This window comes from Hylobates moloch, unplaced genomic scaffold, assembly GCF_009828535.3.
Source record: "Hylobates moloch isolate HMO894 unplaced genomic scaffold, HMol_V3 SCAFFOLD_13, whole genome shotgun sequence".
Classification (NCBI taxonomy): domain Eukaryota; kingdom Metazoa; phylum Chordata; class Mammalia; order Primates; family Hylobatidae; genus Hylobates; species Hylobates moloch.
Window position 1 is genome coordinate 52,343,848 of NW_026652288.1, and position 27,324 is coordinate 52,371,171.

General features: G+C 46.9%; 1 protein-coding gene across 1 annotated transcript; it reads right to left on the reverse strand.

Annotated features, from left to right (window-relative positions):
- Window positions 1-1,760: 1,760 nt before the first annotated feature.
- On the reverse strand, window positions 1,761-20,285 carry LOC116480069 (keratin, type II cuticular Hb5-like). Its single transcript, XM_058426190.1, has 10 exons — window positions 20,235-20,285; window positions 19,716-19,883; window positions 14,015-14,443; window positions 11,206-11,414; window positions 9,377-9,447; window positions 7,664-7,857; window positions 7,318-7,443; window positions 5,455-5,677; window positions 2,635-2,664; window positions 1,761-1,912 (listed from the first exon to the last, which is right to left on the reverse strand). The coding sequence occupies exons 1-10, from the start codon at window positions 20,283-20,285 to the stop codon at window positions 1,761-1,763; spliced, it is 1,653 nt and encodes a 550-aa protein (XP_058282173.1).
- Between the last annotated feature and the right edge of the window lie 7,039 nt (window positions 20,286-27,324).

The window sequence follows — 27,324 nt, forward strand, 5'->3', positions numbered from 1 at the left end:
GAGAGAAATAGTTCTTCCTGCACAACAAGTGAAAGAAAGTTGACCCTCAGAAACCCCTGTCTCCATTCATCACATACAGGTGAGACAGCCCTAGGTAGGACTTCTAGGGAACTGTCAGTTCAAGAGTAGGCCAGACACATAGTTCACCAATCAATTGCCTCTGACCAGGTTATCAGGGCAAACGCCTTCCAACCACGGATCTGAGCTTTGATCCTGGGTTCCCATATAAGAGGCTTGTATTAACTGTCCCATGGTACGATGCGTCCGAGATTCTTGGAGAACAGAAGCTACGGGGAGATGTTTCTACAAATGCTTCTAGGAGGCCCCATGTGTCACCTTCCATCTCATCTCCAAAGTGTCAGACAGCTGGTGAAGGAGCATCAGGCAGAACTCCTCCAGGAGCATCTGATGAGCCAGAATGTTTAGCCTGAGGAGCAATTAAGGAAATGCTGTGGGAACATTTATGAACAGCGGCATTCCCTAGACCTGAGTTTGAATTCTAGACTAGCTGGGTAACTTAGTAAAGCTACTTCTTTGAGCCTTAATTTATTTATATGTAAAATGAGGATAATATTCTGGTTGCTGTGAGAAATTAATGAAATACATATATAATGTGCCAGACACCTAGCAGGTGTTTAACAAATACAGGCTCCCTTCCTCACCCCTTTTGTACCTTTGCCCCCACCCTGCCCTGGTATGTGTGTGGCCCAGACCATGGCTCTGATCTTTTAGCGTAGACAAAGGAGAAATGCAAAGGGGCTAGACTGATCCAGTGAGAATCAGAGGGACAGTCACTTCCATGGCCAGAATTATCTGACCCTCCTCTTCCCTCTACCCACATAAACCTGTGGTTCTCAAGCTTTAGTTCTTCTAGGAATCACCTGGAAGCTTCTTAAAATACAGATTCCTGGGCTCATCCCTAGAACTTTTGACTGAGAGTTCCAGATGGAGCCCAGGATCTGCACATTTAGCAACTACCCCACAGGGATTCTGATGCAAGTGGTGGTCGGTGGACCACATTGTGAGATGCACCAAGACAGTCAGGGCTTTGGGTGGGTTGGGAAGACAATGAAGGAGGCAGGCATTAACTTGGTTACTAAGAAAAAGCCTTTTTCCATTGATAGTTAATCAAGCACACCAAAAGAAAGAAGAAACCGTACAGGAATCATGCAAATACAATGAACTTCCAGGCAACCAACAGTATAAACCCAGCTGATGAGCCTCCGTCAGTCTTTCAATCTGGACACATGAATAGTTGGGGGACTCTGGGAATATACAATCTCTCAGAGCAAGTGAGGAGCCCCGCTCCGCACCCCACCGCCCCTCCATGCTGAGGCAGCTTCTGGAGCCCCTGTCATCCAAGGGTAAAGCACAGAGATGTTCCCACATACTCCACACCCTCTAGCTGGCTCCGTTCCAAGAGGATCTGGCACACAGTCAGGACTAAATAAACATCTGCTGGCCTGAAGTTAATTGGGGAAGACAAGGACCGAGAAATCTATATCAAAAGAAGCCTTTCTATTTCTTTCCTGGACCACAGGGAAGGGGAGAAGCAATGGAAGTGAAAATAATGTCAAACCCAGGGTTTTCACAGAAAAAGTAAACGTTAACTCCAATAAGAAGGAAATAGGAGAGTTAGTTCTGGGTTCTCTGTAAGGGGAAATTACTGAACTGACATTTGGGCATGCAAGAGAAAAGATTTCCACTCCCCAACCCACACTGCCCCCATCAGAACACGTCAGTCCAGAGTCCCACCCCCTCTATGCAAACCGCACAGATCGAGCACTGGAGCAGGCCCCCACTGCAGAGGGGAAGCACAGTGCACCACTGCTGATGGCCACACCCCCTGTGCCACGGGAAGCAGTGGAGTCCAGTTCCCCGCAGACCACACCACCCTGGGAACGGCTCACACCTGTGGACAGAGACAGGGGTCAGAATTCTCTTCCATCTCAGACATATTATGACCCAGAATCCTTTAGAACCAATGATTAATTATCTTCCTTCTCTGAGGGACCAGCAACATGAGTCTTTTTAAACTACAGGCAAACCTGAACCCACTGCCATCTGCTTCTTCAGGAGTATGGTTGGCAAATTGCACACCAAACTCTACTTGGACCAGGCTGATGTTAAGGTGTGTTCATACAATCTTTGAGCAAAAACTGATATATCACACTAGAGGAGTCATCTAGAAATATGGTTGCTAGAGAGGTGAGGGGAATGGAGGGACGGGAATCAGACACCTGGCCCAGGGGCTGTGCGTACATTGGATTATTAGATAGAGATTTACAAGTTGCCTGCAAAGACCCACGTGATCAGAATATAAACCTAGCTTTTTTTCTTACTAGAACATGCTACCACTTGAGTAGTATTCTGTGTGTAACTAAAAGGCTTAAGCTATTTTTGCAGAACCAAATAGGCGTTCAGAATTTGCCCCATTCATTGACTTAGACTTCATGGATGTTCCAGATGGATCCATGTATGGTCAAATATTTGAGGTCATCAGTTTGTCTGGATCCCAGAGACATCAGCTCAGGAGTCCCTTGTCTACCACTCCATAGACAGAGGCTTGGTCATCAGTTAGATGCTAAGATTGCTGACATCCCAGAAAGCCATGCCCACACACACCCAACTTACAGATATTGACTGAGCCCATGCCTTCACACATCGTGCAGGGAGAGGAGAGAGTGTATGGTTAGTGCTGAGTTCCTCTTCTTTTGCATCAAACCTATTCTCCTCCATGCTGAAGGAGGAGAGGGGCCCTAAGAGGCAAGGGCAGGCCACCCACTTGCTGCAGACAGCACCAGTGTTGGTCCTGCTTGCTGGGATCCCAAAAAGACAGGAGCATGTTAGCTTACAGGATCCAAAAGGCTACTTTATGACACGTTTGAAATTTAGGCCATGGAAATTTGGTGAATTGGGAAGTAGAGATGAGGGGGGCATCCTCCTGGTCCCTTGGCTGGAAATGCCAGCAAAGCCAAAGTGGTGATGGAAGCTGCTGCTACCTAGCTAGATGTCTTTGAGCAGGAATAAAGCTTGCCTGTTACTCAAACAGATTCATTTTTATACCATGATTTTAAATGGTACCCCAGACATCTACCTGATTTTATTCAATGCAGAGGGAGGCTGAAGAGTATGGTGTGGTTGAGAGCCTGGACTCTCAAGCCAGGCTGCCTGGACTTAAATCTGGCTGTGCCACTTACTAGCTGGGTGACCTTGGGCAGGTCGCTTAACCTTTCTGTGCCTCAATTTCCCCAGCATAAAATGGGGATGATTATACCCGCCTGAAAGGATTATTGTAAAATTTGATTGAGTTCTACATGGAAAGTGCCCAAAATGGAGACTGGCACATAGTAAGGAAATCCAATATGTTTGCTACCAACATTATAAATATCTAATTTCTGTAATCCCAGCACCTTGGGAGACTGAGGGAGGTGGATCACTTGAGCCCAGGAATTCAAGACTAGGCTGGCCAATATGGCAAAACCCTGTTTCTACTAAAAATAGAAAAATTAGCCAGGCATGGTGGCAGGCACTTGTAGTCCCAGCTACTTTGGAGGCTGAGGCAGGAGAATCACTCGAATCCAGGAAGAGAAGGCTGCAATGAGCCAAGATTGCAACACTACACTCCAGCCTGGGCGACAGAGTGAGACTCTGTCTCAAAAAATATGTATATATTATTCACGATGAGACATTTCTACCACTACAGTGGGCTTTTTATAAACACTCCCTCCTCCCTCACACCTCTCTGCACTTTCTGTTCTGTCTCCCCTTTTGTAGCTTCCCACTTCAAACCTTTATCCCCAGGAAAGCCCTACCCTGCCTCATTCTGCCCAGCTCAAAACACTTCTTAACTCATCTTTTGAGTGAGGATGTATGCATCTGGCTCAGTTTCCTGCCACTCAGTCTGGCATTGCCACAGCCTTAGGACTGTGCCCTTTCAAGGAACCCACAGTGCCCGTGGTGGTGCCTGTCGAACCACAGTGCTGGTGACAGCTATCTCTGAGTTGAGTGGCTCTGAATGCTTTTGTTTTCTTATTTTCTGTATTGGCAGCAGTGAGCATTACTTATGTAATTAAATTAAATATTTTAAATGCCAAGAGGAGGCAGTCTCTTAAAAGGTCAATGGCCACAGTACACATAGCACAATATGCTAAATCGACTTTAAAATCACATGCATAGGGGATGTGTACTAATAATTCTGATTGAGTTATTAATCCATTAATTATTAGTATCATAATGAAAATCAGTGCAAGTGCCAGCTGCTCACTGAATGCTAGTGAGTGGGTTGGGGGCATAAGTATCTGAATGCAGAGAGAACTCCGGTGGCTTCACCCAAAGCCCCAAGGAAGCTGACAGAAAAGTGTGTGTGATTGAGTCAAGCATGGAGCAATTCCAGCAGCGTGGCCGGGCTGCCCTCAGTGCCGCTTCATGGAGGGTTTCTAAAGCCAACCAGGCCTTTGAGTTCCCTCTTTATGGGGGCAGCCCGGCCTGGCCATCATCTCATGACAATCACCTCCTCCCACTGGGGCTTACTATGTTCCATTAAAACTCACTTAATCCTGCAACAGCCTTACAAGGTGGATTTTGTGACTGTCTCTGTTTTACAGCTGAAGACGCTGAGGTATAAAGAGGTCACATGCTAACAAGTGGCGGAGCTGGGATTTGAACCCAAAGTGGGCCCATGGCCTGTGCTCTTCACCTCTATACTCTACTACCCAGTCTAGCCTCCCCGCCCTGAAGGGACCCAGCTAGAAGCTCTAACGATGTGGCCATCCCAAGTCCAGAGGCCCATGCAACCATCCCAGGTGTAAATACACATCACTCTTGCCCCACACTGGCTTCACCTGCCCTGAATTCTTGGCTCAAATTGTCAGCATAGCTTCTCCTCAGCAGTTGAGAAGGCAGCCTCCTTCTCTGACAGCTTCCCTGGGCCACTAACCCCAGGCCCTGGAGGACCGATGTATGTCTGTCTTGTCTTCCTTTGCAAGGACAGAACTTGTGCCACTCATTTCTATTCCCTGGTCCTGAACACCAGGCTATCTAGGTTGATAGGATTCTTTGCACATCCCAAATCAAATGGCCTTTAACTAATTTTCTGAATGATTCCAGCTTTAAGAACCCACTGAAGCTGATTGCAGAAACATCCTTTCAGCCAAGAGGGTCAAGTAGTGGCCTTGGAATGAGATCCAGGTTCCAGCCTGAGGGGCCGTGCAGGAGGGAGAAGAGCATTGGTGGCCAGCCCAGAGACTGGTACATTTTAGCTGAGCCATTAACTGGCTGTGCTCTTGGGCAAGCCCGTTCCCCTCTCTGATGTCAGTTTCCCTAACTGCAAAATGGGGACACAGTTGGAGTCCATGATTTCTAGAGTCCTTCCCAGTTTTAACATTCTCTGCCTGGAAGATTTCAGTCCAGCTCTGAGTAGGGACATGAAGGGACCCTGGAGCCCCTGTCCTCACTGGATCTCCTCGCCCTCCAGCAGTTTGCAATAAGTGACGATCTCCACGTCCAGGCCCAGCTTGGAGTTCATCACCTCCTGGTACTGCTTGAGCAAGCAGGCCATGTCCGGCTTGGCCTTCTGCAGGGCTCCCTCCAGCTCAGCCAGCTTGCAGCAGGCATTGCTGAGGGCTGCCTCACCCTGCTGCTCAGACTGGGCCACCACAGCCTCCAGCTTGCAGCGCTGTGGGGATGGACAGAAGGGAAGGAGTTTGAAAAGGGTGCAGGTTGTGGGGACTCTGGTGGGTCTCCAGTGGCCTTGGTCATCCTATTTTATCTCCATTCAAAATGGTTACTTTTTGAACTTAATACTATTTAAAAGAAATACATATAAATGGAAAATTAACTAGGCAGGGACAGGGCCCATTTGGATTTTTTTTCCTTCATTTTTGTACACTTTTCCATAAAACTGACTTGAGTTTGGCAGGTGAGCCATTAGAGGGAGGAAATGTTAGCACTGAAATAGGAATGATCATTATTAGTGATATTACCTTATACTTGCATATACTGTTGTTTGTTTACAAGGTACTTTCATAGATGTTATCTTTTTTTATTATTATTATTATACTTTAAGTTTTAGGGTACATGTGCCTTCAAAGTTATTCTGCAAGCTTGTCACTACAGGCATTATTGTTCCCATTATGCAAATGAAGACATTAAGACTCCAAAAGGCTGTGACTTGCCCTAAGCTATGCAGTTAATTAGCACCAAGCTCAGGTATTCAAAGGCCACTGTGCAGGGTCTCACTCTTTGGCCTGCTGAGATCATCTTGCTGAAAGAAGCTCCCACGTGCAACAACTCCAGACATGCTAACTACAGCCCCTCCCTTCACCCAACTTAAGAAAGCGTATCAGAAGCAAATGAACAAAAACACTGTTATCATGGGACAACTTCGAATCTTCTCTAATTTCACATCTAAAAAGTAAACCATTCACATATTTCATTATTTAGCTCTTAACCGTAACAAATTACTAGTGATACATCCTGTGCAGTGATGAAGAACAGCAACTCAGAAAGCAGAAGACAGAGATTAAGCCAGACATGTGTGGGAGCTCAGTGTTATGCCGGAGGTACTATTACAAATCACTGGCGAAAGGATGGATTACATAATCTATTTTCTTATGATATGTAGAAAAATAAACTTAGAACCCTACTCACTGTGTATACAAAAAAAAAAAAATAAAGTTCAGATGGATCACAGACCTAAATGCAAGAGGTAAAACTATAAAACTAATAGGGGGGAGAAATTTAAGAGGCTACCTCTATTACCTCAAAACCTTCTAAGTCTAAACCATTAAAGGAAGAACTTAAGATGGATTTGGGCATATCCAGGTTAAAGATTTGGGCTCAATAAAGGACAAACAGACAGGTGATAGACTGAGAGAAAGTTAATTGCAACATGTATACTGACAAAGGCTTACAATCCAGATAGAATGGACAAAGGAATACTGCAAATCACCAAGAAAATAGAAGGGAACCACAATAGAAAAATGGGCAGATATATGAGTAGACAGTTCTTAGAAGGGGAATCCAAATAACTAGTAAGTGTATGAGGAAAGATTTCATATCATTACTTAACCAAAGAAATGAAAATTAAAATAACAGTTAAGTGCCAGTTTACACCTATCAGATCCACAAGAATTCGGAAGTTTGAGAATAGTGGGAGTTGGAACAGGAGCCCTTGCATGCTGATTGTAGTAGTGTACTCTGGCACAGTTCAAATACATGCCTCTCCAAATGATAGCAGTCCCTGAAGATAGGAGGGAAGCAGGAAGCAGACAAGAAGTGGCAGGTTTATGGAGTGGGGTCTCAGCGCCCCCCAACCTGCTGCTTGGCGTTCTCCACCTCTGCCGTCAGCCTCTGGATCATGCAGTTCAGCTCGTTGAGCTCATCCTTGGTTCTACGGAGGTTCTCACCCTGTTGAGTCACTGTGGCCTTCACCTCCTCACACTGCGGGTTGAGAGGCAAACACGCAGAAACAATGGCTAGAGGCTGCTGTCCCCGACCCAGTCAGCCAACCTGCTGTTCCGCAGCTCTCCCGCCTTCTGGCCCTGCTCTACCGAGGACCTTAGCGGCAGCCCCTCTAGAGTGCAGGAGTGCGTTTCCCAGGGAAACTCGAGGCTCACAGCTATCCTCCTGTCTCAGTGGGCAGCCCTGCCCTCCAGACTACCTTGGTTTGGTACCAGGTCTTGGCGTCCGCCCGGTTGCAGCTGGCAATATCATCATACTGAGCCTTGATCTCGGCCACAACCAAGTCCATGCTGAGCTCCCAGCTGTTGTCCACCTTCACCACCACGGAGGTGTCAGAGATTTGTGACTGAAGGAGGCGGATTTCCTGTAGGAGACAGCAAGCAGTGCCCTCAACTCCAAATCCCCTTCTGATCTATCTCCTCAGGAAATAAAAAAAAAAAAAAATCCCAGCTCTTAAATTAGAAAACTACCAGCAAGTCAGGAAAATTTAAAAACTGTAGCACTAAGAGGAAAAGGCTGGAATTGGGCCCATGGCCTCAAAGCAATGAGTAACGTGGAATTCTACTAATACAGGGATCAACAGAGCTGGATTTATGTGTATGCCGTCACCCCAGCTCACCCCGCCTTGGGGCCTGAATAATCCAGATCAGCTGTAGCTCTATGCACAAATCTAATCAACCAGACTGTGGCCAGAGGTAGAGGCCTGGATTATCTGCTTGGGTTTTTACACTACCTGAATTAATAAATTAATTGTCAGATCTCCACTTCATGACATGGGAATTCACCACATTCTTTCAAATCATCTTAAAGGAAGGGCATCACCCAGTTCCACCCGAACAAGAGAGAAATCCCCTCTGGTCGCAGAAGCCTGGCCTGGCCATCATCTCATGACAATCACCTCCTCCCACTGGGGCTTACTATGTTCTATTAAAACTCACTTAATCCTGCAACAGCCTTACAAGGTGGATTTTGTGACTGTCTCTGCCACTGGCCTGCCCCTGCCCAGCCACCCTGCACTTACAAGTCTAACCTAAACTTCTCATCTTCACCTTCAGGGCTCCCCCAGAAGGGACAGAGCCTTTGTTATCTGCCAATGACGTTACCTCCCATTGCATAAATGAGACCTTCTGGGGGAATGAAGTGGAGAGAGGTCTGACCCCCCTTCAGAGCTGAGGACCTTGCCAAAGAAGGAAGCCTGATACCATGGCCCAGAACGTCAGGCTGCTGCCTGCCAGCCAGACTGACCCACAGAGCACAAGCATGTGACAGTCACAGAGCCTCTCTGTAGGTTGTCCTCAGAGCCCAGGTCAGGAAACAACCAGCACTCAAACAGCTGGCTCTCTTGCCTGAGACCAAGGCCAAGCCTCTATTGGAGGATCTGTCACCAGCCTTCACTCCACTCTGTGATACTCACAAATAAGGAGGCTGGCAAGCAAGCACATTACTTGTTAAAGAACATACACATGCACTTTCACTCAGCAGCATGAAACAAAAGGGAAACCATTCACAGTTTTGTTCCTCCGGGCTTTTCCATCATCACCAATTGTACTGAATGACGGTCACACTTTGAAATCATTAACAAGCTGAGAACCAACCCCTAGTCTGGGATAACAGGGGAAGGCAATGCCCGCAAGAAAGCAAGACAGAATTAAAATTGAACATTTCAGCCAATCCGGTAGTTTTCAAAAAGTCAAGCAGGAGCATGGTGAGGTTTTCTTTTTATGAAGGCTCCATCGGCACTGTCTGGATTCCTGCATGGGCTCCACGATGGCTTCTGCAACCAAACTAACCCACCTTCTTGTGCCAGGGGCTCCAATGCCTTACCACCACCAATTGGGCTAATGGGAACCTGACATGGCCTGCAGCATCAGAGCGTCCGGTGTCCAGGATTTAATTATTCCCATGTGAGAACGGTCACTCACCTTCTTCAGCATCATGAACTCGTTCTCAGCTGTGGCTCTGAGGGCCAGCTCTTCTTCATACCTGAGGAGAAACAACCCAGGTGGAAAGGCCCCTGGGACTGAGGACCTGGCCAGGCCAGAGCCCAGGTGTGCCAAACTCCCTGGTTTTCTCCTTTCTCTGTGCCTTTGAAGAAGAGGCTTGGCCTCTCTGGACTTCTATTTCCTAGCCACAAAGAACCCATTGGAAGGACACTGGACTTGAAGTCCGGGTCCCTGGTATCTGATCCCAGCTTAACTGAAGTTGCTGCAAAACCTGAGGCAAGACATTTAATCTCTTTGCGTCTTGGTCTAAATCACCTGAGGTGCAGTGAGTCACTCAGTAAATATTTGTGGAATTATTTAAAAACAGACAGATGTTCCACAGAGCCTTTAAATTCTACACTGTACAAAACATAAAGCTCTATGAAGCCACCCCCATGAGGTTTTATTACCCCTGCCCCAATATCCAAGGACTTGAATTCCTAGAAGCAACCGCTTGTTCAAGCCATTCCCCCACCCTCCTCCACCAGCCCAGCCTTCTTCCTCTTGCCTGTGAGATTGTAGCCCAGGAGCAGCCCTGCCCCCACAAGGAAGACATGGTTTTCATAACTTTATTTATTTATTTATTTATTTATTTATTTTTATTTTTATTTATTTATTTTTTTGAGACGGAGTCTCGCTCTTGTTGCCCAGGCTGGAGTGCAGTGGCGTGATCTCAGCTCACTGCAACCTCCACCTTTCGGGTTCAAGCGGTTCTCCTGCCTCCCCCTCCCGAGTAGCTGGGATTACAGGCACCCACCACCACGCCCAGCTAAATTTTTTTGTATTATTAGTAGAGACGGGGTTTCACCATGTTGGCCGGGCTGGTCTTGAATTCCTGACCTCAGGTGATCCACCCACCTCGGCCTCCCAAAGTGCTGAGATTACAGGCATGAGCCACTGCGCCTGGCCTGTTTTCCTAACTTTTGAATTCCATGGTCATTTGGGGCTACAGTAAGCACTCAGCTCTATAATTACCAGCCTGCACACCCCCAGAGTGGGAGACAGACCTTGACACCTGCATGCTGAGGATTGTGTCTACATTTGCTTCACCCCAAGGGAGGTGAGGACCCACTGCTGGGTCCAGCCAGATGGTAAAACCTGAACTTCCAAGAATCCCAAGGAGGGTTGGAATTACCAGGATTGATTGAGGTCAAAATCACCCTTCACTCTGTCTGTATCTACAAGGTAAGTACAGTGACACAGTGAGTTTAGACTAGGTAATGAACAAGCTAAACAACTCAGGAAAACCCAGATTTACATTGGTATTTAAATTGTGGAGCCCTGCAGAACGAGAACCTGATGGTTTATCTGCAGAATAAATAAAGGAAGAATCCAAGTTCATCAGATACTTGGAATGACTTCAGCCAGTTCATTTTCAGATATCTCTCCAGGGCCTTTCCCTTTCCCCCCCTCCTAGCTCTGACTGCTCCGGGCTCCTCCTCTCCAGCCCTGCTGGCCTTGCTCCTCCTGTTTCATTTGTTCCTATCTCTTCATCTCTGCATCAGTCTGTACCCTGGATGTGTGTCCCATCCCTCCCAGACAGGGAACTCTTCTCCTCTATAAATCTTTTCCCGGCCCCCAGCACAGGGCTGCAAGAACTACAAGCTGACACGAGACAAAGCAGACGGTAAAGCAGAAGTGTCTGATAGCTCGTCAGGGCAACACTGGCCTTCAGCAGTCTCGGCTTCTGGAGGAGTTGTGTGATCTCAGCTAAGACCGACTCCACTGCCTAGAACCATCCCAGCCCTGTCATGCTCACTTCTTCTTGTAGCCCTCCAGTGCCTCCTGCGTGCAGTTCAGCTCTGAGGCCAGCCTGCCGCTGTCGGCCTCCATGCACTCAGCCTCCCGCCACAGAGTCGCAGTGTAGCCCTGGAACAGGGGCTTCAGGTTGCTCTCGCAGCACTCGCGGTTCTGGTAGAACTGCAGCTTGGTCTCCAGCAGTTTGTTCTGCTGCTCCAGGAAGTGCACCTGCCATTCAGGAAGGAGGAAAGAGACTGAGGGGAAAGCCTGAGGGCAGGTTTTCCCTGGTCCCCCAGAGCTCTTTCTGCCCTTGAGGATGGCCCCTGCCCTGCAGCAGCCTGTGACCTTCCCCAGGAGGCCAAATTATTGGCAAAGTCTGAAAGTGCAGGTCACAAGTAGTCCCCAAGTAACTTCTCTCCACTCACCCCACCTCCCAGAAAGAGCACACTATTTATAAACATTCGTTTATTCTACACAGAATGAAATTAACATCCTGCAGAAATATTTCATTCTATGCGTAGTAGGCAAATAATGATCCCCCCAAAGGTGCCTGCACTAGAGGGATCTGAAACATGAGAAGGACTCAGCCCATTATTACTGGCTTTGAAGATGGAGGAAGAGGGGGCCACAAGCCAAGGAATGTGGATAGCCTCTGGAAGCTGAGAACAACCTCTGGCAGCCAGCCAGCAAGAGAACAGGGACCTCAGTCCTGCAACCACAAGGACCTCAATTCTGCCAAAAGCCTAAATGTCCCCGAAAATAGATGCTCCCCTGGGGCCTCCAAAAAGAAATGCAGCCCTGCCGACACCTTAACATCAGCCTTTGAGGTAGTAAATTTGTGTTGTTTTAAGCTGCTAAGTTTGTGGGCATTTGTACAACAGCAATTTTTAAATGTACATACCATGACTCTTCCTTACTCTGGTGCTGGGGCACTGAAGCCCAGGACAGGGGATCCCAGACCAGGAATTAGGAGACCTCTCACTCTAACTCTGCCACCAACCAGACCACTTCGCCTCATTCTCACTGAATTGCATTGTAAAACAAGACAGGAGAAATACATTAGCAGTGGTACACTGGCAGCTCCAGGCCCTATCAGGCCCACAGGCATGTCTTACTTGCCTTGCACACTGTTTTATAGCGATCTGATTAGTTGCCAACATTTAAAAACTGAGTGGTTTCAAGTAAGAATCTGGATCTCTCTGACCCTCTTGACATACCAGAAGTTCTGGCAAGGCTAGGTAGGCCTGTGGCTGGAGTGAGCAGCAGCTACTGTCCCTCTAGGTGGGCATGCCTCTCAAGTTTGGCTTCATTCATGTGACCTGCCAAGCCCCCGCTGAAGTTTGCATTTACCAGCCCTAAAGCAGGTGATTTCTTCTCCAACCCTAACCTCTTGGGAGCACAAGCCTGGTACAAACCCTCAACTGTCCAATTGTCCGTTCTTGAGGGACAAGGAACAAAAACTCTGATTATCCAAAAGGCATCTGCCTTGGATTTTAACGTGCAGACCCAGGTCATGGGACAGCCCTCTGGCAGGATTAAACCCACCATATTAATGCACTTTAGTCTGGAGCTCAATGCAGTTTGGAGCCTGCAGTAAGAAGGCTGGAGGGAAGAGGGTGGCCATCAGCAACCCCAAGGGAGGGGAAAGCCAGCCTGGTGCAGTGGTATAAGTTCCTCTCTCTAGACCCAGAACTGACGCCTCTCAACGGAGACAGCAGCATTCATGGGTGATGCCCAAAAGGCCACATGCAGAGACCCCTTTGAGCCTGCACTCTCAGGGCTCTCACTGTGCTTTTGAGCAAATTAGGAAAAGATGCCTCCAGCCCCCTGCCAGGGCACATGGCTCTGCAAGAAAATCCTGGGCTGGATTCCAACCTTCCCTGCTCTTGCTAGGTGTTCTTGTGCAATGAATAACCTGCCTAACTCTACAGTGAGCTTCTTTGTGCTGATGGAAGGGAAGAGTAATCTGGACAGCCAGCAGTATGTTAACAATGGACGCCCAGCACCTCTGTGTGCAGATATGCCCACTTCTGATGTAGTGTTGATCTGAGAGCAGAACTTCCACCCACCATCGCCCTGGTTTGTGCCTTCTTATGCAGTCCCAGGGTGTAGATATACACACCATTCAGCCCTGGAAGACGAGCTTCTGCTCCTTTAAACTTTGGTGGCCGTCCTCCCCCAAAGACTGTGATCTCCTAGGGAGGGCATCATTAGGTTAAAGGAAACCAGAGCTATACACTCAACCAGGAGGACTGCGAAACTGCAGCATCAGAAAAGTCAATTCAACAGTCTCTCCCTGGACCATGCTTTAAGTTTCTCAAGTCACTGCCTTTAATCTATGCATGTGCTGCAGGGTATAAAGTGCCTCAGGCAGAAGTCCTAAGGGTTCACAGCCTTCCTATGATGTCCCCACCAAGGAGGAGCAGACAAGGAGCCTCTGACCCCTCTGCATCCTGGCTCCTGCTCCGTGCTAGGGACGGTGGCATCTCCTCTAAGAGGGAGGCCAGACATGCCTAGGCAGAGCTACCTGCTCTGCCCACACTGTCCTACTGTGTGCCGGTGAGATCGGGAAGATGGACGGCGCACACACATCATGCTTGCTGCTTGCCTGTGAGCGGCAGCAGCAAACCCTCCTGTTCTGTCTGGTGGTTTCAGATTCATTTTGCATTTGACTTACATGGCAACATTTGAAAACCAAGACTCTGATTCAGCCACGTTCTCAAGGCCACATGCTAGTCAGTAGCAGAATTTGAACCACCCCATCATCGAGTTCCAAGTCCCTTTCCCCTTCCTAAGCCACAGTCCCAGGAAACAGCTCACAGACCCACCTTATCAATGAAGGCAGCAAACTTGTTGAGACACTTGATCTGCTCCTTCTCCTCATGCTTCACACACTGGGCATTGGGGTCGATCTCTAGATTGAGGGGCGTGAGGAGGCTCTCGTTGATGGTGACAGATGTGATGTGGGGTAGGCTGGGCCTGCAAAGGCCCCCTGCCCAGTAGCCAAACCTGCCCCTGCTGTGTAGGGGCCATCTACAACTCACTGCAATCCGAGGAGACCCCACCGTACACAGGCTCTGACTGCGAAAGCCTCCGAGGTGCCAGTAGCCTATCGCCCCGGAACTGCCCCCATGATGGGCCATGGCACTGACACAGCTGTGATCCCCAGGCTTGGGCACAATGGCAGAGTAGGAGCTAAAGTTCTTGACCCTGCAGCCAGAGCTGATGTGGCAGGATTGGCTCGCCGTGCCTCTGCTCTGTGGAACAGTCCCCTGGACTGAGGATTGAAGGATGACATGGTCTCACACGGGAGGCCTGTTATTCCTCCTGCCTTTTATTGGGCAGGGGACAGGCCTCCTGACAACATAAAGGCAGATAATGTTATTAATGCCATTTATGAGCATGAGAATCTCCCGCTAGGCAGACCGCAAGGGAAACTGAAACCTGCCTCTTTTAATAGGCATATCAAAGAGACCCTGCTTCCCAATAAACCTGCCCCTGCCATTCCAACCTCACAGGCCTAGATACATCTATCAAGCCCTTAATTCCCCCCCAACCTGTGAAAGGACCAGGAATCATCATCCCACCAGGCAAGTCGAGGCGTGGGCCAGCACATTCTTGAAACTCCAAGGGTCCTATGTCCCACGAAGTTCCCACCAAGCCCATCCTTTCAGGTTAGGCACTTGTGGGGCAGACCCTTCAAGCCTTTCCCTATGATTGCCGTTAGCTACAATTCGTCTTATAGGGCAGCCATTGGACTTTGTGTTGCCCCCCTTGAAGGCAGAAGTCATGTCTATTCACCTTTATATCCCCTCTGGCAACTAGTACATACCAGGTCACCAGGCAGCCTTGGTTGAAATGAATGGACTGGACTCAGGAAGGAGCGGCCAACATCTACACAGCATGTTTATCTAGTCCACAAACACTGACTGACCCTCCACTATGTGCCAGGCCCAGTCATTGGCCTCAGGAGCCTGCCTGGAGCAGGCGCCTTCATTTGGCAGGTAAGGTCCCACCAGAACAGGCCCTCAACTACAGGCTGGGGGAAATAAAGCTAGGTAGACAGTTTGCCTTTGAAGAACCTGACCTCATTGAAGAGACAGAGGCAGGGAAGAGTCACAGCCAGAGAAGGAAAGATGACCAGGTAAGGGGCACAGATAGCATGCTCTTAGCCTTCCTAGGAAGGTCACTTATAGCTGGCCAGAGGGTCACAGAGGAGGCAAGACCAAAGTCAGGTCCCAGAGGATAGCAACGTCTTCAGGGAGAACAGAGGTGGGGGTGCAGTCTCCAGGCAGAGCACAAACCTAATTCCTAGGGAAATTAACCAGTGCATGAGATCCTTCACAAAGCAGGGCCCTTGGCCAGGGACTGCCCGCCCCTGCCTCCCCAAACTATAGGGCACCTTCTATGTCACACCAAGAACAGGATGGAAATGGGGTTTAATGGGGAAAGTGCCTGCCTTTTTATACAGCAGTCTGGAGGCAATTTTGCCAAACCGCCTCAGCCCCAGGCCCTTGAGTAGAGCTCTCTGTGCATGAAGACAAGAATAAAATATAATCTTCTGGAATTCTCTCTCAGAGAAACAGGCTTGGGGAAGGGGCACTAGAAAAGAGCCAAACACCACAGGAGAGAGTAGGAGTCTTTCTGGTCTTTTTCTTTCACATGTGTGCACACGACTACACATATACATGCATACACATGCGTGCATGCACACATTCCTCACAAGAGAAAGACACAGAGGACAGAGTCACATGCTAGGAGCAGAGTGTAAGGATGGATGCAGAGGGAGCAGGTTCCATCCCAGCCCCAGGAAGCATCAGTCTGAGATGAGGGCCTTGTTTCTGCATCTGCAGCACAGAGCTCCAAGGGGAACCAAGACAGCAGAGGAGGCCTGGGGAGGCACCCTATAAATTGAATTCTGTAAAGAAACAACGCCCTCCAGCCATTTGTTCTTGTGGCCATGTGGCTACCTCACCACTTGCTGGCCACGGAAGGACAACCCCCACACTAATCCTAACCCATGGGGAAGAGTTGAGTGTGTCTGAAGGTGAGAGGGTTCCTCCATGGTGGACACACTAAACAAGGGAAGCAAAATAGAAACCAGAGTTCAAAGCTGATGCTCTGGAGGACCTGTCTCGTGTTGGTCTCTATTTGTTTATTTCAGTCAACCAGCATTTACTGAGCACCCACTATATACCAGGCACCTTTAGATGAACTGGGAATATACCAGTAAATAAAATAGACAAAAACACATACTTTTGTGGATTCACATTACAGTGGGAGAGATAAATGGTAAACTTAGATAAATAAATTATATGTTAGATGGCAATGAGTGTTACAGAAAGAAGAAAGAAACAGGTTAAGGGGAATCAGGAGAACTGGGAGAAAGAGTGGGTACAATTTCGGCTGTGGTTAGAGTAAGCTCCACTGAGAAGGGGACATTTGGACAAAAGTTTTAAGGGGGGTAAGGGCAAGCCACATGTGCCAAGGAAAGAGCTTGTGCAAAGACCCACAGTGGGAACAAACAGGCCTGGTGTTCCCACCAAGAGCAAGGAGGCTGGTGTGGTTTTTGCAGTGAGAGTGAAGGAGTGAGTATGGGCATGGTCAGAGAGATACAGCGATGAGGGGTCTCCACACAGGTCATGGAAGGCCAGTGAGTTGTTGTAAGGACATCTGCTCCCACACAGAGTGCGGTGTAGAGCCTTGGAAGGTTTTGTGCACAGGACTGACAAGACCCGACTTGTTTAAATGATCACTCTGACAGCTGCCTGGGAAACAGACTGTAGGTAACGTGACAGTGAAAGGAGGGAGAAGGGTCAATCCTAGGAGATGGCAGAGGCTCCTGACAGGGAGGAGGGTATGAGAATCCCTGGAGGGCGTGAGAGGTGGCCAGCTATGGATCGAATTTGAGGAAAGAGCCAACTAGATTTCTTGACTTACTGGATTTGAGATGTGAGACAAGGGGAAGAGTCAAGAACGCCTCCACACTTTCTGATAGGTTAAACTTGTCTCTGCAACAAAGAGAAGCAGTAGCACACTGAGACAAATGCCAAGGTGAGTGCCCCAAATGCTCATCGTGGCTTTGCTGACTCGTGCAGCCTGGCACAAGTCACCTCCCCTCTCTGGTCCCCAGTGTCTCAACTGTACAAGGAAGGGTTGGACCGGCTGACTTTCAACATTTCCTAAGGAAGCCATGCGGTCTCCTTTTTGTTGGAAATCCTTGAGAGTCACTTTGGCATTTGTCCTCTTTCCAGGATTAAGAACCAAGAGATCACTATCTATCCAACCTCAGAGCCCCCGTCTTGTTCCCTAAGTACCAAGATTTATTTTTTGTTTTGTTTGTTTGTTTTGTGTGTGTGCTTAGATTTTTAACCCAGGCTGATTGAGGAATAATTGTCATACAAAAAGCTATATACATTTAATCTATACAACTTAATGAGTTTGAAGATGTGTACACACCAGCGAAACAGTCACCATAATCTATGAGATAAACCTATCCATCACCTCCAAAAGTTTCCTTCTACCGTTTGTTTGTTTATTTATTTATTTATTTATTTATTTATTTATTATGTGATAAGAACACTTAACATAAGATCTACTTGCTGAGCAAATTTTTAAGCATACAATACAATATTTTTAACTATGCACACTATGCTGTATAGTAAATCTCTTGGACTTATTCATCTTGTATAACCAGCACTTTTTATAGTTATACTGTTCTATTTTGAGCTGATAACTTCAATCACACGCAAAGCTCTATACTTGTACTCCCTCTCCCCAGCACTTTATGTCAGGATTCACTTCTTTTTATATTGTGTATCCATTAACCAATTTTATGGTCATAGGTTATTCCTCATACTTTAGTCTCTTAACTTTTATGCTAGAGTTAAAAGTGACTTACATATTACCAATACAATATTATATTATTCTGCATTTGTCTATATATTTATCTTACCAGTAAGATTTATATGTTTCTATGCTTTCATGTTGCTGTTTAGCATCCTCTTGTTTCAATTTGAAGAACTCCCTTTAGCACTTATAAGGCAGGGCTGGTGATGAGAAACTCCCTCAGCTTTTGTTTGTCTGAGAAAGTATTTATCTTTTCTTTATTTTTAAAAGACAATTTTGCCATATATAGTACTTTTTGGTTGGTGGCAAAGTAAAAACTTTGCAAACTTTGAGTATATCATCCCACTCTTTCTAGCTTGCAAAGTTTCTGCTGAGAAATCTGCTAATAGTCTTGGGCAGTGAGGAGGAAATTTCCCTTGAAAGTGATGAGTCATTTTTCTCTTGCTACTTTCAAAATTCTTTTTGTCTTTGACTTTTGACAATTTAATTATAATGTGTCTCAGTGTAGACCTCTCTAGGTTCAACTATTTAGGGTCCTTTGGGCTTTATGAATCTGGATCTCCATTTCCCTCCCCACATTTGGAAAATTTTCAGCCACTATTTATTTCAATAAATCTTTCGTACATTTTCTATTTTCCCCCTAAAACTCCTATGATGCATATATTGGTTTGCTTATGGTGTCCTGTAAAAATACCACAGTTTTTGTCACTTTTTTTTTTCTTTTTCTTTCATTCCTCTGACTGGCTAACTTCAAATGACCTGTCTTTGAGTTTGTTGATTCATTCTTCTGCTTGATTGGGTAGGTTGGTGAAACTCTCTACTGAATTTTTCAGTTCAGTGACTGTTCTTCAGCCCCAGAAATTCTGTTTGGTTCTTTTTTGTGATTTCTATCTCTTTGTTGAACTTCTCATTTTATTCATGTGTTGCTTTCCTAATTTTGCCTAGTTGTCTATCTGTGTTCTCTTGTCATTCACTGAACTTCTTTAAAACTATTATTTTGGGCCAGACACTGTGGCTTACACCTGTAATCCCAGCACTTTGGGAGGCTGAGGCAGGTGGATCACCTGAGGTCAGGAGTTCAAGACCAGCCTGACCAAAATGATGAAACCGTGTCTCTACTGAAAATACAAAAATAAGCTGGGTGTGGTGGTGGGCACCTGTAATCCCAGCTATTCAGGAGGCTGAGGCAGGAGAATCACTTGAACCTGGGAGGTGGAAGTTGCAGTGAGCTGAGACTGTGCCATTGCACTCCAGCCTGGGTGACAGAGCAAGACTCCGTCTCAAAAAAAAAAAAAAAAAAACAACAAAACTTATTGTGAATTCTTTGTCAAGCAGATCGTAGATCTTCATTTCATTAGGATCAGTTACAGGGGCTTTATTTTGTTCCTTTGATGGCATCATGTTTCTCTGATTTTTCATTATCTTTGTAGCCTTACATTGATGTCTGTGCATTTGAAGAAGCAGTCACCTCTTCCAGTCTTTTTAGGCTGGCTTTGGCAGGGAAAGCCCTTCAGCAGTCACCCCAGTCAGCAATCTGGGTGGGCCTGGTGCCAGAGTCTACAGGAGGGTGTGCTCAGTGCCAGGGTTCTCAGACAAGTGGGCCTGGTGCTAGGGTCTGGAATCCATAAACAGACTTAGTGATGGGGTCCTCGGGTGGGGCTAGTGCTGGGGTCCACAGACTGGCAGGTTTGGTGTCAAGGCCCATAGGTAGGCCCAGTGCCAGGGTTTGTGGGCAGATAGGCCTGGTGCCAGGATCTGCAGCTGAGTGGGCCTGGTGCCAGGATCTAGGGTCCTCAGTTGGGCCTGGTGCCAGGGTCTACAGATAGGCCTAATGCCAAGGGCCAGAGCCTATGGGTATATGGACCTAATGCCAGGGTTTGTAGAAAAGTTAGAAGTTCACTTCACTTTCCTTTTCACAGCAGAACTCCCAGGCTGAGAGGATCTCTCTCTCCCTCTGTCTCTCTCTCTTTCTCTTCGCTCTCTCTCTGCATTGTGCTATGTAAGCTTGGCGAAGGGGTGACATCGGTAAATCCTTCTTACCCTTTTTTAATTCACCTTACATCTTTTCTTAGTTCTTTGCTCTACACAGGTGCTATAACCTCTTACCTGGATTCTAGAGCTCTCATAAAGGTATTTTTTCCATAGAAGGTTGCTAAATTGGTATTTCTCTGGGGAGATCAAGGGCTGGAACTAACCCACTATCTTGCTGACATCACTCTCCCAAGATTTCTGGTAGTTGTTCTCCATCATTTCTACACTTTTTTTGGTCCCCCTGAGTGTGATATTATCTGAGCCCTAGGCCTCTAAGGCATCAAGATGAAGCCTCAATGTCATGCCTTTGACCTTTTGCTCAACACATGACATTCTCCTGCTTTTCAAGAGTGACCATTTTCACTCTGATGAGGAAGAAAGAAGTAAATCAGGCCCTGAGTTCTTTCTTTTGCTTCTTCTAATTGCTAATGTCACACTCTCTTCCTCAACCAATAGACCTGTTCCTCACCTTGTGCCCCATTCCTCACCTGTGCATCCCTGAGCTGCTTCTGGTTTCAAGAATTACTCGCAGAAAATAAAAGCCAACTTACTTTGTTGTCTTTGGAATTGATATTATATAGCCTGCCTTCAGGCTGTTATAAAGGTAGCCTTTTAAAATCTGGGTTCAGGCCAGGCGCAGTGGCTCACGCCTGTAATCCCAGCACTTCAGGAGGCCGAGGCGGGTGGATCACCTGAGGTGAGGAGTTTGAGACCAGCCTGACCAACATGGAGAAACCCCATCTCTACTAAAAATAAAAAAATTAGCCAAGGGTGGTGGTGCATACCTATAATCCCAGCTACGGGAGGCTGAGGCAGGAAAATCGCTTGAACCCAGGAGGCGGAGGTTGCGATGAGCCGAGATTGCACCATTGCATTCCAGCCTGGGCAACAAAAGTGAAACTCCCTCTAAAAAAAAAAAATCTGGGTTCAAATATCTCTCTCTTTAGCAACATTGATTTCTTTACATGCCTAGCTCCTTCCTTTTTCATTAAAATTATTTATGAAAATACCTGCAGAATTTTATTTTATATTTCTTCCTAGGGTCTCTTACTATGTCATACCAATAATTTCTTGAAATTTAATTGTAAAACATACTTTTCTTAAAATGTTCTTCCATTGCTGTGACGGAAAAGCAAGGAACAAGGTCTCTTTCTCTTCGGTTTATTTATTGTCATATCAGCAATTAGAGCTTTTTGGACCAGGAAAGCACTTAGTCTCATGGATTACTCTGCCCTCTGGGAGATAAAACTGTTGGGGAGGGACCTCAATAATTGCAGGTTCTCTGTTCCTAACATCTGTGTTCAGGTATCTGGCATGTATTCTGATACAGGAAATTGTTCATTCAACAATATTTAAAGCCTTGCAGTCTGTAGTTTTTAAAGCATCATCTCCATCCCAACAACTGATGAATTTACAATTATCTCTTTTTGTTAACATTCCATGTTTACCTGCTAATTCCCTATATTCATCATGCTTTTTCAGAATTCAAGGAAGACCCATGTTTCAGCAATTTAGATGATGGGGGAATATGATAAGGCTAACTGAGGACATTAGGGAGAAAAGCATCTGTCTCAGCAGTAGCATCAAGTTTCTTCTCCACGGTGTGCAAAGACTAATGGAAAAAGGCTTAACATTGTTCAGTATCAACGGCATCTCCAATAGCCCACGTGCGGTGTTATCTTCTCAGGAGCAGCTCCCCCTGCTTTCTCTGAGGGGGCTGTACTTGTTTATTCTCAAAGATAGAAAACTGGGTTGGGCTAGTAGATCTGCATCTCATATGCAACACCCCTGTTAGGCAGAATCCCCCATCAAGGCTGGCTTTCTCCCTGATATCCGTGCTGGTCGTGTTTACCTCTGGCCCAATTTCTGGTCTAATCTTGCTAATCTTGTATCCAGGATCACACAGCACAAAGCATGGCAGCTTTATAGAGAGATACGCATCTGGGAACACTTTCCCCAGCAGGACCTAAGTGCAGGGCAGGCAGAATGTCCTGGATAACCAAATGCATTATTGTATTCATGTAGTGTAAACAAAGCTAGCTGCTGTTAAAAAAAAAATGTGTAATAGCCCAGGTGATTAATCATCAAAGGGGAATGGAGGATGGAAGAAGTCTGCTCTGATGGGGAAGAATTTATTATCATTGACATTGTTTAGAATTGCTGGTGATTGGTGATAATGAAGACTAATTTTTAGTCTATTTTATTATTGTTGTTAAATTCTGTACAAAAAAACTTACTCCTTATGGTCTATACGTAGGGTGGAACAGTCCCACTGCCCCACACGCAGCTCTATACACCACTGAATGGCTCAAACACAATAAAAGTTTATTCTTTGCTCACTTAACACTACTGAGAGTGTACAATTGTCAGTAGGGCAACTTTATTCCAAATAGTCATTCAGGAACCAAGTTCTGAAGTTGCGATTCTTTACCTCACCTTGCAAGATACAGCAAGCCTTTGAGCTGTAGGATGCTGGATAAATTGCCAAAGAAAAGCTAAGAATCTTCAATTCTAGGGACTGAGAGAAGAATGCACTACATGGCCTTTCTCTTTTGCCTTCAGCTTAAGGATAGCTGGATTTTTTACTAACATCGGCAACATTATGAGGGTGTCCAAAAAACAGAAACAAAAAACCCAGATAGATAGATCTCAGCTTGGATTTTCTGATATGCTCAGATCCTGAAGGAAAGCTGACAATTTTTGGCCATACTCCCCAGATGGGAAACCACCAGGACTGGAGGTCCCTGTCAACAGAGAACAAAACTACAAAGGGAGCCCCATTCATGGCCCACCAAGCTGCCCTGCCTGGCATTCATCTTTGGCAGTCAGCCTTTACTTAGTAGCTACCTGAATTTGCCTGGTGATGGTATCATGGCCATGCAAGCTGGTGCTCTGTGGCCGATAGGGGTGACATAGTGGTCACTTAGTGCCTATCTTCCTCCTCATCCATGAGTCCTTGGCCCAACCTCATCCACTCATCCATCCATTCAATCCATATTGTTTATCCAGGGCCTATTTGTCACCACACTAGACACTGGTGACACCAAGATGGACCACAGCCAGGCTCTACCCTCATGAGTCTCACAGTTACTGCACAAGATGGAAAATCAAACATCTACAGTACAGTGTGATGACTACTGTAACATCTTAATAGAGATGTGCAAAGATGCCTGGCTCTGTTGAAAGGAAATGGCCCCTGAACCAAGTCTTGAGTTTCCAGACCCAGGGAATAATGCATAGAAAGGTAGAGAGGCATGATCAAGAATGACCCTCAGAGAAGTGCAGTTGAGCATAGTTGGAACAGAGTGTTTCCCTGCAGCGTGATGAGAAGTGAGGTTGGAAACAGGCTAGGACAGGACACAGAGGCCTGTGTGCCACCCCTAGGAGTTTAGACTTTCTCCTGTCAACAGTGAAGAATTTTCAATTCTTCTGTGTGGTAGTGACACAAAGAAGTGGGTGGATCAGGATGAGTGAATTGATGGATGGGTGAGAAGAAGGAGAGACTGGAGGCTTGGCCAGATCAACTAAGTAGAGGAGTGAAGAACAGATTATGGAGCATAATAAATTAAGCAAGAAACCCAGCTAGCAAGCCAACACATGAAATGAAATGAAAAATTACATAGGCCTGAGCTAAGACAGTGTTGGAGGAAATGGAAAGAACCACAAGGTATCTAGAAGGCCCATCAATTTATTGGATGTCAGGGGAGAGAAAAGGAGTGGTCCCGATGATGGTTCTCAGGTTGTCAGCTTGTGAGAGAGACTAGGAGGTGGTGCAATCTCACTGCATGGAGAGCAGGAGGAAATGCAGGCATGGTATTCGTGGATGAATGTCTGAGCTCAGTTTTCGGTATGCTGAGGTTGAAATGCCCATGGGACATTAGATGGAGAAGCACAGAAAACACTAACTTGTATCAAGTATGTGTGATGGGCAGAATGTGCTCAGTGCTTTCCAGGCATCAGTTCGTTTAATCTTCCCCAAACCCAGTGTGGGAGGGTGTCAGCTAGAATGAGCTAGGCTATTTAGTGGCAACAAACAGCCCAAAAATCTCAGTGGCTTAAAACAGCAGTGCTTTGCTTCTAACTCATCCTCCACATCCACCATTGTTGCCTAAGGGCTTTGCTTCTTAATAAACTTACTCCAGGTCACTGGAACAGCCGTGATGGAGCAGCCCCTCCCTGGAATTTTTCCAGTTGCTGTGGCAGAGGGACAGAGAGGTCTGGGGATCACATACTGACAGTGCAGCATCAGGACTGGAATAGCCTAGGACAAGCTAGGCTATTTATCACTTTTGCTCACACTTCACTGGCTGGAGCCAGTCACACCAAAGGGCAGGGAAAGGCAATCCTGCCGTGTGCCTGGAAATGGAGAGACCTATAACTATCTGGTGGCCAGGCTAACGACAATCTCCGGAAGATGTAGTATTCTCACTCCAGAGGTCACTAAGGCTCAGCTAAATGGGTTGGTCACCAGCAGGTCAGTACAAGAGCCAGCTTGTCCAAGGCCAGTCTCCTAAACCCCACATCACTCTGGCTGACTGTCCAGAGGAAGCTGGATGTGACAGCACAGCACCTGGGCAGAGGGGAGTCCTCAGTTGCCACTATTCCCCATTTAATGACAAGGACTCACACATCCCCCCACAACAAGGATGATGGTTGGCGCTAGGAACACCTCTGCCAAATGCCTTTCAACTAAGAGCTTGGTATTAAGTGAACTCTGCTTCCCTGGAGGTTGAACTTAAAGCCATCTTGCCATCTGTATTAGTCCATTCTCACGCTGTTGTGAAGAAATACCCGACACTGGGTAATTTACAAAGAAAAGGGGTTTAGTTGACTCACAGTTCCACATGGCTGGGGAGGCCGCCGGAAACTTACAATCACGGCAGAAGGCACCTCTTCACAAGGCGGCAGGAAAGAGAATGAGTGCAAGCGGGGGAAATGCCAGACTCTTATAAAACCATCACATCTCATGAGAACTCACTCATTATCACAAAAACAGCATGGGGGAAACTGCCCCCATAATTCAACTTCCTCCCACCAGCTTCCTCCCACAACATGTGGGGGTTATGGGAACTGCAATTCAAGATGAGATTTGGGTGGAGACACAGCCAAACCATATCACCATCCAAGGCACAGTTTTGTGTCAGGAATAAGCATTTAAGACAACAGAATGGCAAACACAAGCCAAATGCCCTTCTCTGGGGAGTACACCCAATGTCAGGCCCTCCCTGTATAGAGTATAAGTCAATTAAAAGCATCGAGATTGACCACAGCTCCTCCTGAGCTGGTTGAGAGGATTAAATGAGATAATTGTGCAATGTATTTAGCACAGTGAGTAACATATACTATACTGCATGCTCAATAAATGGTAACTTCTACTGTTATCTCCACCTTAGGGTCTCACAGGCATCTCAAGCCAATGTGAACTTGAAAATAGCACAGACTATGGGGTCCTAATTTAGCGTGGCTACAAATTATTCTACACATCTCACTGTCTCTGGTTTGCAAGAAAAACTCAGGGTCATTGCACAGGCCAGATGCAAAACGTCATAATCAGTGAAGCGCTACACCACAGTCACTATCCTGCTGGCTGATGCAAAGATGAGGCAGCAACACAGCAAGGACAGAGTGTCATTCCCAGGTCATAAAAGGAGAAGCTTGCACAGGATGGTCCCTGAGAGCCCATGGGGGCTGCACCATGGTCCCTGTGACCCTGAGCCTCCAAGTAAACTTCATGTTATATCCAATGCACTTAATGCAGCCTGAAAGCCAGTAATTCACTTTAGAAATATTTTTGTCCCCACAGAAGAGTTTTGAGTGAAACTTCATGTATTTAGTACCTTATAAAGTAACACCTCCTTCTCTTGTAATTCTAGATCAGCAGAAGGTCCCTGTCTGTGAATTAGAACCCTGCTTCTAAGATGCTTCCAAACTAAGTGAGACTGATAGCTGGGGGAGAGGACAGAGAGCCCAGGGCAGAATAAGAGCTTTGATCCAGGACAAGAAGGGGGAGGGTGCAGCTACACCTGAGGCAGCATGGAGGCAGAAGCAGTGTTTCTGGGATGCAGAGTTCTGAGAAGAGAGTGTACATGACCAGGCTGAAGAAAGGGAGTGTCTGAGGGAGCAGCTTAGAATCTCCTGTGTCTGATGGGGAAGGGAGACACAGGCTCTTCTGATTTCTAGGGTGAAGAAGTAGCCCTAAACTCCTATGGAAGGCTATGTACAATAAACTAGGATATTCGCTGTGGTATTGCGTGAGGAAGGGGAGAGCAGATGCATTTTTCCTGTGTTCCCTGATTTGCAGCCAAGGCCTAAAGCTGAGCACAAGAGGTTGTCAGCATCCCTCCTCTTCTAAGACAGCTGCACACACCTACCTGGTCACCACCCCTCATAGCCATAGGCCCAAAAGATGGTCTCAGAGGATAACTGAGATGGAAGGGCCATCCAGCAGCACGGAGGGCAAGATGTGGCCATATGTTGCAAAGCAGCACCAGGGTAGGGGACCTTGTGAAATCAACCCTCCAACAACAGGCTTGTGGGCCACTACCTAAATTTAGAGGCAGCCACGGAGCCTGCTGCCCTAACAAGCTATCACCTAGGCAGGGAGCCCTGCCTGACAGTTCCTCCCCTGCCTCAATACATGCTGCAAATCTCAAGAGAAGGAAGGTGGAAGTGTGTGATGAAAAGACCCCCATCCCACCAGGCCATGAGAGCCATAAATATGTTAGTTTGGGCATGTGGGGAGGTGGCCTAGTGGTGGGGGAAGACAGAAGAGGTTTAAATGGAGCTAAAACTGAAAGCTTACAATGAATTTCAATTGTCTTAATTTCTGGAATGATGCCAATACGCAACAGTGATTGCAAATTACGGAATCCAGGTAAGTCTGTTGCACTTTACTACAGCAGTTACTAAGTCCTCAAATTTAGTGGCTTTAACTACCAGATTTGTCTTACTTGGGGACTGCAGTCCAAGCAGGGAGAGCTCATTGTATCTGTTTTAAGGAGCTCCTGCACCCTCAGGCAGCACCCACAGAAGCACAGCGTCCAGAGCTGTGGCCACCCTTCCCCTGCTGCTCAGACCCCATGAGGGGAAGAGTGGCCAGTCCCAGCCCCTCACTGCTTCCAGAGGACACTGCTGGCCCAGATGGCACCCAGAGGGGTGCCCCGTGCACCCAGGTCCCTGAAAGCCTGCACTGTGAGTGCTCCTGAGGAGAGCAGGATGGGTGTGCATCTCATGGGAGTGGGTGGGGTGCAGGGTGGAG

Coding starts and splice junctions, on each gene's coding strand:
- LOC116480069 (XM_058426190.1), bottom strand. CDS start 20,285: ATGATGGAGAACAACTACCAGAAATCTTGGGAGAGTGATGTCAGCAAG. Junction 11,415..14,014: donor TTGCTGCCTTCATTGATAAG/GTGGGTCTGTGA, acceptor CCTGAATGGCAG/GTGCACTTCCTGGAGCAGCA. Junction 7,858..9,376: donor GCTGAAGAAGGTGAGTGACC/GTTCTCACATGG, acceptor GGGGATTTGGAG/TTGAGGGCACTGCTTGCTGT.